The sequence below is a fragment of the Meles meles genome, chromosome 8, assembly GCF_922984935.1.
Source record: "Meles meles chromosome 8, mMelMel3.1 paternal haplotype, whole genome shotgun sequence".
Classification (NCBI taxonomy): domain Eukaryota; kingdom Metazoa; phylum Chordata; class Mammalia; order Carnivora; family Mustelidae; genus Meles; species Meles meles.
This window is the reverse complement of record NC_060073.1, coordinates 10,038,929-10,052,252: the sequence shown is the minus strand read 5'-3', so window position 1 is coordinate 10,052,252 and position 13,324 is coordinate 10,038,929. Positions and strand designations below refer to the sequence as shown.

The window sequence follows — 13,324 nt, the reverse complement described above, 5'->3', positions numbered from 1 at the left end:
CGGGAACGGACGGAGCGTCTCCAACAAACTGGTGTAAAGGGTCTTCTGGGTATCATAAGGGCTTTCACAAGTCACTGATTTGTTTCCTCCTTGCTACCACTGTCCTTCTTTTACAGATGAAGAAACCACGGCCCAGAGAAGTGCAGGAACTTGTCTTGGTCACACAGCCAGAGAGGGGCGGAGCTGGGTTTCGAACACACAGCATGGGCCGTAGCCTGGACTCCCCGGGCTCCCCCTCGGGGTCCTGTGTGCGTTTCTCGGCCTGCCCATCCTCCTCAGGAGGAGTTCCCCGTCTGCCCTGAGACCCCAGGTGCCAGCTGCGCTGGGTTAGACGCGAAGCGCCTCGGGTTACCTGGGCTGAGACCGGCGCCTGTGTGGGCGAGCGCCAGGGACGCGCGTGTCTACCTGTGTGCGTGCGCGTGCGCGTGTGCGTGCGTGTGCGTGCGTGTGCGCGCGCCAGCGCACCGGTATATACAGGCACCCCCCTGGGTGGGGGCGGGAGGGGAAGGCGGGGCTCTGGGTGGGGGCGGGGGCAGGCGGGGGTAGCCCCGGCCTCACCTTCGAAGAGGAAAGTCTCGTTCCAGTGGGGGTTCAGGTTCTTCCGCTTCACCTTGGTCTCCAGCTTGTGCTTCTTGTCTGGCAGCAGGTAGATCTTGACGAAGGGGTCGCTGGTGCCGCTGAAGTCCTTGGCTGGCAGCTCCTGGGCCTTCATGATCTTCACGGTGAGCGTGGACTCCTGGAAGTTGTAGCCGACACTGAACTGGATCCGGCCCAGGTTCTCCCGGCTGCAGCCCTCGTGGGCCTCGTCCTCTTCGGAGCCTGGGGAGAGCTGGGGACGGGGGAGAGGCAGGCAGGGTTGGCGAAGGTTCTGCTCCCCGCCCTCCCCCGGAGCCCCCCACCACAGCCCAGCAACCCTGGGCCTGAAGCCAAGCCTCCAGCGGCGAAGCACTCGCTCTGGTCACCATGTGGGGCTGGTGGTGGCCCGTCTCATTCACATTCACATCTGGGCGAGGATGGTCCCGTCAACCCGGAGGGGCAGAGTTGGGACAGCCCCTGCCCCCCAAACCCCAGAGCAGTGTGCACCCTACTCCCCAGTCTGCCCTGGAAGCCCTGGGTCTGCCCACGGCCCCTGCCCCAAACTCCCCCACCATGCTGCTTTTGCCTCCCCGGTCAGAGCTGCATTGATGTCCCCCCTCACCCCAGGTCCCCAAGCTCCCCCTCCCGCTCTCCCGCCTTCCACAGCCCAGCGGGGCCCACTGTGAAATGCACCAGCATGAAAAGTCAGGGCTGCTGAACAGATGAGGGAGATTGTTCGCATCTCAAAAGAGTTTACCAGGATATTTCTTTGGAAGGGGACTCTCTGGGGTTCTGAGGATGATGTGATTTACAAAATGACTTTTCAGCAGCAACGTCTAATTTGTGTAAGGCATAAATTCACGTGGGGATGCTAAAAATGCAGGTTCCCAGGCCCAGTCCCCAGAGAGCCTGATTGCATGGGGCTGGAGAGGGCCTGGGCCGCGGTGGAGTTGTTTAGAAAGCCCCTCAGCTCGCTCTACTGGGGCCAAGGGCCACCGAGAGGAAGGGCCCCTCCTGCATTCAGCCCCCATCTCCCAGGGGCAGGGCTCTTGGGCCCGCCCAGCATGGGACACGCACGTGGAGGGTGGTGTGGGTGTCCCCTTCCCAAGCTGACATTGAAAAAGTAGGGGGAGTTAATTGGGGGGAGTGTCTCCCAGCCAAATCTCAGCTGTGGCTGCTCATGGGAATACTTGGGGAAGTTTCTGGGCTGCCTGGGTCCCACCCCAGACCCAGGGGTCCTAGTGGCTCAGGCATCCCTCTCTCTGAAAGCTCCCCAGGTGACTGAATGAGAGCCCGAGTTGGGACTCGTACCACATTTAGGGTGAAACTGCTGGCCCAGTTTCTCTCCCACTTCCCCTACAGGAGCCTTCCCTGTGCCCCCTCCTTCCTGCTAGGAAGCGGCCCCAGGCTCTGAACTAGTACATAATACAGAAAATAAGAATACATATAGTGTGCACCTACCATGGCGGAAGACTTACATCACCTTCTTACTGAATCCTGACAACAGCTGGGTGAGGCGGTTAGCACCACTCCCTCGCTGAGGAGACTGGCTCAGAGAGGTTAAGTCACACAGCCAAGATTGCACAGCATCATGGACCCTCTCTGACTTGAAAGCCCACTCTTTCCACCAAAGCAGTCTCACATCTCAGGGCAATTTTGAGACATCCCCCCCATCCCCCCACCAAGCCGGCAAGAACTCACCTGCCCCAGGGGAGAAGATTCAAATCACTCTAACAGCAGTAAGGACCAGGCCTGGCCTCGCCCTGTATCCTGTGCTTGGTGCTCACTGACTCCCTCCGACATCTGGACAAGGCAGGCACTACCATGTACCAGTCGGGGTGGGAGCGCAGAGAGGTGATTAGCTTGCCCCAAGTCACCCAAGAGGGAACAGGGAGTTACAACCCGAGGCCAGGTCAGTGCCCAGCCATCCTGTGTGTCCTTCGGGCTCCCCTCACTCTGACACTCAGATCCCGCATCAGGCTCCCCTCCAGACCCACTGAGAATGTGGCTTCCCCACGTAGGTAAGGTTCCCCCTGCGCTCCTGCCCGCTGCTGGTAGCAGCCTCTTTCCCAGTGCATCTTAGATGGCGCAACTGCAGGACGGGACGGTAAGATCCATCTTGCGTGGTTCCTGGGGTGGTGCGAATGGACTCTGGTCCCTCTCTAGCCTGGCCCCTGCCGCAGCTGGCCATGGGACCGCGAGCCTGGGGCATGCATGAGTAGACAGGGCCAGCAAAGACCACTTGCCCCTCCTGCTCCTTCCATAGTTTGGGTGGAGTCCCTGGTGACTGGAGCCCAGGGGCCCCCAGCCCTGTCTGAGGTCTTAGTTCCCAAACTGAGTGGTCTAGGTTCCCAAACCAGGTGGTCTGGGGGTGAGAGGCCCAAGCTGGGCCTGGCTCTATGCCTGTTCCCAGCTTTCCCAAACCACAGTCCCAAGCCCTAATTAACCAGCCGGGGCAGCTTTGAGGAGCTGTTTCCATGGCAACCAGACTGGCCACCCCTAGCAGGGCCCCAGGGGAGGTGCGGCGGGAGCCCCCTGCTCCAGTAGAAGCAAGCATCAAAAAGGATGTCAGGGCTGGGGGTGACCCAGATGGGGGTGTGGCCTGGCCTCCTCTCTGACCCCTCTCCCTCAGTCCCTTCCTCTGGCCAGCTGTGGGCACTGACTCCTGACCCCCAGCTTCTGACGGGCTGGGGCCTGCTTGTCTTCCTCATCACCATTAATGACAATGATCCAGCTTTGGCCTGGGGCTGGGCCATTAGACCTTGCTTGCTCCCCTCTGAGCATCAGCTGAGCCCTAAAGTCCGTGAGTGGGCCCTGGGGCCTACACTTCCTTCCTCTGCCTGAGGCTGTCAGTTCCTCCCTGGGGACAGCAAGCGGCAGGCAAGCTGGCTGGGAATGGACTGTTCCTTCTTGGAACCTAACTGTTAGGAAGCTGTAACCAATGAAGAGGCTGGGCAGGGAGGCAGGGTGGGCTGTGGCCTGGCCCATCCAGAGCACAGCATGGCTGGGCCCACCTATGTGGGTGGGAGAGATAGACAAGAGGGCAGTGGAGGGCCAGGCGCGCAGGGGCCTATGGGCCTATGGGGAGGGTGGCAGGTAGAGGCCCAGGGGAAATCAGCTCTGGAACAGGGAATATCTGACGCCCGAGTCTGCATCCAAGAGAAATGCAGATCTGAGGGACCACTGCAGGCCTGCTGACTGGGAATCTGCATTTTTAAAAATAGTTATATGTGTCCAAGTCATCTCTGTACCCAACATTTGGCTCGAACTCATGACCCCGAGATCAGGAGCTGCAGGCTCTTCTGGAAACCAGCCAGGCGCCCCATGGGAATCTGCATTTTTACGAGCTCGCCCAATAATTCATGTGCATATTATAATTTGAAAACCTCTGGGCAAAAAAAGGGGCAGTGGGGGTGGATGGGTGGAGCTGGCTGGAACCCTAACTGGCAGAAGGGCGGGGCCCAGGGGCTCTGGGGCCCCAGGGGAGCGTGGCAGGTGCCATGCCAGGGCCTGGGCAAAGGAACTCTGAACTGAATGACGTCCAGCAAGGGCTTGAGAGCCCACAAACTGGCTTCCCCGCTCTACAGGAGGGACTGGGGGGGGACCCTGGGTCTGGGGAGCAGAAATTACTTGCCTCCAGTCACATCCAGTAGGAACACAGCAGGCATCAGGTTCCCCAACCTCAGACCCTAAGCCTCCTTGGGACTTGTGAGCTGACAAAGCCCTGATTGACTGCCGCCTGCAAACCACCAGCTGCCCCATCATGGGATCCTCACCCTGGGTTCTTCCCCCAGCTCAGGTGAGGCACATGGCCGTGACTCACTGTGGCCACCAGGGGGTGAGGCGTAGGTGCCTTGGTGGAAACGCCCCAGATCCATAGGGCTGGGAGCCCTGTGGAGGGGGGTGCGCACAGAAGACCCTCAGCACAGTCCCAGCAATCAGGACCTGGGGGGGTCGTACTCTTCTCTTTGGGCCCCAGCTGGCCCCCAGCAATGGGGGCTAAGGGGAGGTCCCTGCGAGGGGGAAAATGAGCCCCACTCCACCAGGAGCGCCAGCTCAGATCTCCCTTCAGTGGGACACCGCTCCAAGAGAGGGGACACAGTCTGCCCCAAGCCTTTCCTCCTACGGATCATAAAAATACCTCCCATGAGTAGGTTTTCTTGGACCCTACTCAACCCAGAAAGAGACGGGAGGAACATGGGCATTCTTATTCTCACTGGACAAGTGAGGAAACTGAGGCACAGAGAGCCTGTTCTGAGGAAAAAGCTGAAAAAAGAACCCACGCCTTGTTCGCTCAGTTACCATGCTGGTACCCGTACCCGAGTGGACAACTCCCACGCTGTCACCAATTGTCACACGTGTCCCCTCCCTGGCCTCAGCCTCCCACTTCAGCTCCTGCCTGGAACCCCAGCGCCCTGCCCTTCTCACCATGAGCATCTCACTGGTGAGGGAGTTGACGAGGTCCGAGACGGAGGAACGCGGCTCAGTCCGGCGGTCAGACTCATCATGGGGTGTCTGGCCCGGCACCGGGGCTGTGTTCACCGCCTTCCCTCCTGCGGGCAACCTGGAGGCGGGGGGAATCCAAATGAGTGCAGGTCGGGAGGTGGCCTGGGCTGGGCACCTTGGCCAGGGTGGCAGCGGCACGTCCTCTGAGACCCAAGCAGCCACCACCTCCTGCAGGCCAGCAGGAGCCAAGCTCTGGTCCGCAGGGAGGCCTGGTCTTCCCTAAGGCAGTGCCCAGGGCCCATCTCCCTCACTTAAGTGCGATCCAGGTAGACTGCCCCTGTGGGTACTCCCACTCCTCCTGTTCCCCAGGAAGTCCCCCACCATCCAATCACTGCCTGCATGGTGGTCTCTGAGAGCGCCCCTGGCCCCAGAGGCCCCTGGCAGCCCTCATCGCTCCAACCTGGCAGGGGAGGCTCCCCGGCATGTCCAGGTCACCCCCTGCATCATTACCTTCTGCAGACACACCCAGGGTGTTATCTCCCAGAGGCCCTGCCTGAGAATGCAGGTGCCCTTCAGACCCAAGAATGACCAGGTGAGGTCAGGACCACTGCCTGAGAATGCAGGTGCCCTTCAGACCCAAGAATGACCAGGTGAGGTCAGGACCACTGCCCACACAGCTCTGGCCAGTAGAACTTTCTATGATGGCAGCCGTGTTCTATGTCTGCACTGTCCCTATGTGGCTACTAAGCATTTGAAGTGGCCAGTGCGACTGAGGGCAGAGTATTTTGTGTCGTTCCACTCAAACTAATTTAGACTGAAACAGCCACCTGTGGGATAGGACGAGTCTACGCCCCCTTGCTCCCCAGTCCCCACCCGCCTCCCGCTCTGACGACTGCGCGTGGGATACGGCTCTCACCCAGGGTCAGAGAGAGACGGGGCACCACCGAGAAGCCCCGGATCTGACCATTCCGTGCGAGGCCCTGTGTGCACCCCGACTCCATGGTGCTCCCGGGAAGCTGGGCTCTCTGGCCCGGCAGCTGGGTGGTGAGCCCAGGCTCCGTCCAGCTGGGGCTCAGGAAGGGGGCACTATAAGCCTGCCCAGGGACCAGGCTGGAACATCTCATGAGGAGGATAGGTGGGGCGGGCAGCGAGGAAAAGACAGGAAGTCCGGCAGCGTGGGGCTCGGGACAGGCTGCAAGAGAACAGCTCTGAGAGTCCCAGAGCCTCAGACTCGGGGACACACGCAGGTGAGACACACACCCTCGGTACGGACCAGCCGCTGGCACACAGTTAGCCACGACAGGCAAACAGACATGCACGGAATCTGTCACGCCCTGGAGGGGAGTTACCAGGACCCAACAGCAAGGTGTGCACATGCGCGTGCACACACGCGGACGTGCACACGCACACACACTAGTGCACACAAGCCCGACAGACCCCCGGGGGCACCAGGGAGAGAAGGGCACAGCAATGGGGCAGGTCGACCACAGCAGTGAGATGACACACACACAGCGATGCACACTTAGATCCCGAGAGGAAACATCCAGGGAGACCCAGGCATGCTGAGGTGTGCGTGTAACTCGGGACCGACTGAAACGGACAAGAGCAGGGAGCCCTGTCAGGGCCAGACACCCTGTGAATCAGATGCACACACACCTGCTGCGAGAACCCCGCCCTGCCTGGGGCCACCCCAGGGTCCCTCCCAGAAGTGCGGCCACAGCGATGCACGCACGCACGCGCGCACACACAGGGACACACACTCGCGGACACGTGCGCACGCAGACAGGCACGGGGAGGAAGAGGACACTGAAATAGCTGGAGAGGTAAAGTCAGGTTAAAAATAGAGTGGGACAGGAGGAGAGCGCCAGATTGACTGCTGAAGGTATGAGAAAGTCGGAGTTATTTTGGCCACACCACAGCATCAGCACAGCTGCAAAGCAGCCTGGAAGATGGTCAGCGCCACCGAAGCTACCGGAGGTCACGGGACAGAGAGAGACAGAGAGACAAGTGCACAGAGAGGCAGAGGGAGAGGCGGAGGGGCCCCGTCACTGGCCCAGGGACATCCCTGTGAGGAGCAGATGGGAGGAAGGAGAGGGGGAGAGAGAGAGAGGCCAAGAAAGGTTAGTTGGAGACTAGTGAAGAAGGCTGCAGGGTGGACAAGGGGACGAGCGAGGCGGCCGAGAGGAGAGGCAGAGAGGAGGCGGGGGACACACACTGGGACAGAGGAAACATGGTGGTTTGGGGGCGAGGAGAGCGATGGGGGTGGCCAGGTCCCCGCCCTGCCCCGCGCCCCACTCAGGTGGGGGTGGGCCACGGTGGACACCATTCGGATCCCAAGGAGCGATGGAAGGGATGGCAGGGAGCATGACATGGGCGTGGATGCAGGGCAGGATGGGTGAAGGCAGCGGGGAACGGGGGCCAGCGGTAGTCCTGGCCTCCTTCCTTCCTCCCTCCCAGGGTCCAACAGCATTCTGTTCTTGGGGCCCACAGAACTGAGGCTAAGGGACTGGGAGATCCTCGGTGGGGGACTTCCGGGCCACCAAGGATCCTGGGAGGGAGGTAGTGACCAACCTTCCCATCTCCATGTTGCTCGCTAGACGCACCCCTACCTTGTTTGGGAATTGGAATGGCTGCTCCTCTTCCCAGGGCCCTCCTGTCGCCCAGGGACCTGCCGCTGACAGACCTCGGGGGCTGAAAGTCCTCCCCAAGGACAGCCAAGGGGTTCAGCTGGATGGGAAAGGGTGGGGGGATCAGGGCAGAAGGGCAGACTCTGGGTCTAGAGGCAGAAGCTGAAGAGAAAGGGACAGATGACCCGAGCCCACCATGCCAAGGTCCAAAGAGCCAGGAGTCTAGAGGAGTGGAGCCCTAAGTTTCCGGGAGCCTGGTAGGGTGCTGCCAAGCCTGGGGCCGGGGAGAGTTCTGGGAAGGAAACCCTCAGTGCCAGACACCCTCTCAGCACCCTGTCGCCTGGGAAACACCCCAGAGGCCCTGAGATGTATGGGGTGGGTGTGACAGGGTGGGAATGGCATGTGTCCACCCGGAGAGTCAGGTGGGGTGGGGGGTGAGAGCCGACGGCCTCCACCCCCACACCCACCGTCCCCAGGAAGGCAGGGACAGCTGATGTGATGGTCGGAAGGGATGGGCGTGTTAGAGTACGGGCGGGAGACCTACATGGCAGAGGTGAAAAGAGGCTGTGCGTGGGAATGGAGCCAGCTCATGAACACAGGGGTGATGTGAAATCTCGTTTCCAGCCTGCGTCGCCTCCTGCACACTTCACACCTTTCCCCCGGCAAGAAGCTCGGGTTCTCAGCAGGCTTCCAGAGGTCTCCAGCCCCCTCCTGCCGCCTCTCCCCCATGGCCCCTGGCCCCTTCCCCGCGGCACTCTAGCCTACCCTAGGCCCAGCCCAGGACTCCTGGGGTGCCAGGTGGGCTGGAGGTGGAAGGCTGTTTCTGCCACTCCCCACCCCCCCGGGGACATGGGCTCGGGTGTTATACCATCTGAGCCGCTGAGTGAAAGAACCCGTCCCGCTTTTCCCTCCCAGTCTCTTCTGTGTCCACCACAGACATTCGACAGTGAACTTGGAATAGGAAGAAAATGCGAGAAGCCGCTGAAGGAACAGGGAGTCCGCTAACTCTTGACCTATCCTGCCATAACCCACAGGCCCCTGGTGGTGGCCTGGGACAGTCCCCTCCTGCCTTAAGGGGCCCAGGGAATGTCAGGATCCCTGCGCAGTTCACAGGCTCTGGCAGGTGCCCCCGCCTGAGGGTCTATGAGAAGCTTCACATGCCCAAGCCGGAAGGGGTCACACTTTCCAGTCCTCCATCCAACAGACAAGGAAGCAGAGGCTCAGAGAGGGGCAGTGACTGGCCCATGTCTGTACAGCGTGTCTCTGCCACAACCAGAACTAGAAGGCCGGCATCCTGGCCATCAGCCCACAGGCTCTCCGGCAGGCTTTTGGTCGTGTCGAGAAGCAGACCCGACTGAGGTGAGGAGCCCTCCCTCTGCGACTACAGCTGTGCATCTGGCTCAGCCCAAGGTCAGGAGACGGGGGCAGCCACACCAAGGGCAGGCTCCCCCGGCCCTCCGACCTTTCCCCGTCTCCTTTCCCACAAGTGCTCCACGCCCTCCCTGAGACAGGAGGTACCGGTAGGTGCTTCCCTGAGTTCCTGATGGTCAAGACTATGGCTAAAGGCCCAGCCATCTTCTTGGCCTGTGCAAATCAGGGAGCCTAGCCGGCACCCGCGGCCTGCTCTCGGACCCTCCCCCTAGTCCCTCCTCCTGGTACCTCAGGTTCAGGGCTGCCTCTCAGTTCTTTCTGGTCACCAGGCCTCTCCCACGCCCCACACCCTCCCACCAGGGGTTGTTCTTCAATCAGCCAAGCAGCTCAGCCACACCTGTGCAGTACCCCTGCGGTGACGGGGTGCTACCTTCACCCCAGCGGGACCTCCAGGCAAGAGGGAGGTTGAGGTGGCGGGGATGAGGGAGAAGAGGCTGGTGCCCCTTTCCTACATCCCCCCTGCCCACCAACCACCAGAGAAACTGGGATTTCGAGGTCGGGGGTGGGGCAGAGATGAAAGATGAGGGGCAGCAAGGGAGGAGGGAGCCAAGCAGGGAGATGGGGCAGAAAGGCTGGCTTGCTCCGGGTAAGGGCAAGCATGCCTGGGGAGGAGGCTTGATCCAGAATGGTCCCAGGATGGCCACACTGGCCTCGGACCCCCCCGGGTGTGGCGTGTGTGAGGGCACCAGATGGGGAGGGGGCTGTCCTCCCGCTCCAGGATCGCCGAGGGCACCGCCGCCTCATCTAGCAGCCGGGCCAGGGCTGGTGGAGGCCGGCAGCCTCTCCACGCCTCCATCTCTGCTGCTGCCGCTGCAGGCCCTCGCCTGTGCTCGTACCTCTTGTCCCCCTGAGCGTTCTGGTTCTGCTGGGTTCCTGGATTTTGCAGGTCAGGGATATTGGCAAAGTCATCCTGTTCCGAAAGCCCTAAGACCAAGGATAGCACCACCATCCTGCCTTCCCTGCCCGACGTGGGCAGCCCACCAGCCGGGAGGAAACGAGGAGGCCCCACGGGTTGGGGCAGGGAGGGGCAAGAGAGAGACAGAGACAGAGACAGAGACAAAGAGAGAGAAGAAAAAAGCGTAAGAAACTGGCCCTGCGGGAGAGAAACCACACACTTCAGCACTGTCAACAGTTGTAGAGCAGAGTCGGGTGGATGTGGGGAGGGAGGGCATGAGGAGAGGTGTCCACGGCCTGAGACCCTGCCTGCCTCGGGGCCAGGGAGCAAGGTGCTCTGGAAAGACTTGGGGAAGGGGCTGGGCAGAAGCCCGCTGAAGGGGCATGTGCCCAGGACACTGCTGAGGAAATTGTTAAGGAAGGCTGGCAGGGGTGGGGTGGGGGAGGCCAGGGGATGGGGGGTAGCATATGCCCTGGGGCACTCGGACTTCCAAGGAGAACTCATCTCCAGTTGAACAAAGGCCAGAGGCTACACGCTGGGCCCCTGGGAGAAAAGGGAGGGGTTCTGTTGCCATCTTGCTTTGGGAAGGGCAGGCAGGTTTGGGCTCCCAAGTGGGAGGTTCTTAGAAAGTCTGGAAATCCAGTGGGCGCTGCACCCTCATAAAGACGTCTCTAGGTCATGGTCAGCCAGATATCCTTGACACCAGGAGGGGTCCCTGAACACACAGCCCGTCAGAGGAGAATGGAAGTCCCTTCTGGTTTATGATGCCATCACGGGCCTTCTTTTGAGTTCCCCTTCCTGGAAATCTAGGGAAAAACCACCAAGGCTTTTGAGTCCAGTTCAGGGGGCTTTCCTTGGAGAAAGAGTTCAGAAGTCACCAAAAAGCAAAGGTGGAGAGAGAGAAAGAGCAGGGACCTGGCCAGGTCTGGAGGGAGCCTGTTTCTGCAATGAGGAAGATCTGGAAGAGGCTGGAGCCATTCTGCTTTGAGGGAGGCTCAGTCCAGGCAGACCAGGAGCTGGCATGTGGGTAGCAGCATGGGGCCAGAGGTCAAGGTGTGACGTTTTTCATAGGCGGCATTCTCAGAGAGCTCCGTGGCAACTGCAGGGTCACCCTGCATTTTCCAGGGACGGAAAGTGACCTGCTACCCCACAAAATCATCAGAGTTCATGGGCATTTTCTGGGTATTTTGTGGAACTTATCCAGCTCTGGGTCTCTCATCCAAAGGAAAAGGAGGAAAGCATGTCTCAGGAAGGGCCAAGGGAAGGATGGTAAACCTGATGAAATATTCTGGAGAGGGGGATCCTGGGTTGGGAGATCTGCCCTTCAACCACTGTTCAGGGGGGCAAGGTTTAGACAGCAAGAGGCGGCTTTGGATATTTCCTAGAGAGGTTGTCAGAAGGGAACTCAAGCAGGCGACGCATGGCACCTGGGGGGGTTGGGCTCGGGGAAAATGGGAGATGGCAGTGGGGGTCCAGGGAGGGGAGGAAGCCAAGTGGTTGCACTGCCTACGAGGTCATACATCTTTGTCCTGGGCACATTACTCCAGGTTGACACTCTGCTGGCATCTAACTTTTGGATAACAACTCCCCCTTCCCTCAGGACAAATCCTCGTTTTCTTTGTTCTCTGCCCACCGGTACTGTTTCAGAGTTGGTAAAATTCCATTTGGCTGCTTGGGAGCTGGTGGAGCTGGGGGAAGGAGAACCCAACGAAAACAACATGTTTTTCCTGGTTAATGCATTTTCCAGATACTCCTTTTGCTCGTCTCGAAATCAAAACGGCTCTTCTGCATAAATTCCCAATTTGTCATTCTCTCCAGCAACACAGGCTGCAAGGGTGAGAACGAGGGGCAGGAGGAGAGTCTGGGGAGAAGCTGGTGGTATTGGGGGGGGTCACACCCATTAAGCAGGAGGAACACCATCCTTCCTGCAAGAGGGGGTAGGGTCCTGGGAGGTCTGGCTAGCCCTCCCGCCCTGGCTATCTCCATAGACCAGCAGCATCTGGGGCAAGAGAGGGGCCTCAGAAGCACACCAGCTAAACTGTAAGGCGGGGGTCAGAGGTGGGCAAAGTACAGCTGGTGGCCTGGCTTTCTACAGCCTGCAAGCTAAGAATGGCTTATGCGTGTTTAAAGCATTGCTTAAAAAAATGTGATTGAGACCACGTGCCCCACAAAACCTAAAATATTTATAATCTGGTCCCTTACAGAAAAAAAATTTGCCGACCCCTGCTGGGAAGAATGACAAGTGGAGGAGAGAGGGGCTGGGTGATCTCTAGTGGTGGCCAGCAGGCGAGGGGCCCATGAAGCAATGGTGGGCAAGGCAGTGTGGACCGTGGATGCTGGCCCAGCAGTGCTACTCATCAAATCCCAGTCGAGCAGGGGCGCAGCGGGCAGGGAAGAGTCGGTACACGGATGCATTCCTGCAGCCGACTCCCTTCTTCCCAGGGCCTGGGGATGGCTCCTACCCCAGTTCTCATGGCTGCTAGAAAGATAGCAGGGTGACGGCTGTGTCAAGAGCAGCCGGATGACAGGAGGAGCAGAGGGGTGCAGGGGCTCGCTGGTTCTCAGTTCTGTTCAAGCCACAGAAGAACCAATTCCCTTGACTCTCCTAATCTGCACCAGAGCCATCGTATCCGTTCCCAAACAAACAGCGGCCGGGAAGCCAGGAGCCTCTGCTGGGCATCTTGTCTCGTGCAGGCACCAGCTGGATTCCCAAGGGTCCTTGGGTGGGGGGAAGTCCCGGCAGATGTGCTGCCTGGATGGACCAAGCAGGGCACGGGCAGCATGGACTGCCAGGCCAGGGCAACGGGCCATTTGCACGGATGTGGGAAGCCAGCATGGCAAGGCCTCTTCTGTTGGGGTGCCTCTGCCAGGGGAGCACTCCTGTCTGTGCTGGAAGCTTGGGCGGGGGTCTCAGCTGGAGAGGTAGGAAGCTTGGAGGGACCTGCTTGCCTTCAGAATCCCCACCATCTTGCCAATGAGCTGGACCTTGATCTTGGCCTTCCCCTTCCTCCTCCCTTTCTCCTCTCCCAGGCTTAGTGCTGGTCTCTTGCTCCATGAAAAGTGCTCCCAAGGAAGACCTGGGCAATGGAAATAATCCCCAGAGCCTGGAAGGAAGGTCATGTTAGGCCGGAGGAGGCGAGTGATATCAGGGACCAAAGCCCAGGTCGGCCTGGGCTCCGATAGTGGGTGCAGATGCCCAGAGCGATGCCAGAGAGAGGGAGTGCCGTGGGCAGGGCCCCTACCTGTGCCGGGGGGTGGGGTGGGGTGGGTGGGGGGCCAGCATGGGACAGGGGGGAGGTGAGGAACGTCTGCAGTTAGAGACCAAGATGGGTGGTCACTTCTCAGGCCT

At 60.1% G+C, this 13,324-nt stretch overlaps 1 protein-coding gene across 7 annotated transcripts in view; it reads right to left on the bottom strand.

Annotated features, from left to right (window-relative positions):
• Positions 1–13,324, bottom strand: part of SYT7 (synaptotagmin 7) — a 61,364-nt gene that overhangs the window by 9,459 nt on the left and 38,581 nt on the right. For 4 of the 7 annotated variants that reach the window (XM_046014749.1, XM_046014751.1, XM_046014750.1 and 1 more), the window contains 2 exons: positions 5,005–5,140; positions 559–829 (listed from right to left, as the gene is read on the bottom strand). In XM_046014749.1, coding sequence (XP_045870705.1) covers positions 559–829; positions 5,005–5,140 — 407 coding nt within the window. Of the gene's footprint in view, positions 1–558; positions 830–5,004; positions 5,141–9,916; positions 10,040–13,324 lie in introns of all 7 variants that reach the window. The other 3 variants (XM_046014745.1, XM_046014748.1, XM_046014746.1) reach the window with 1 other exon arrangement.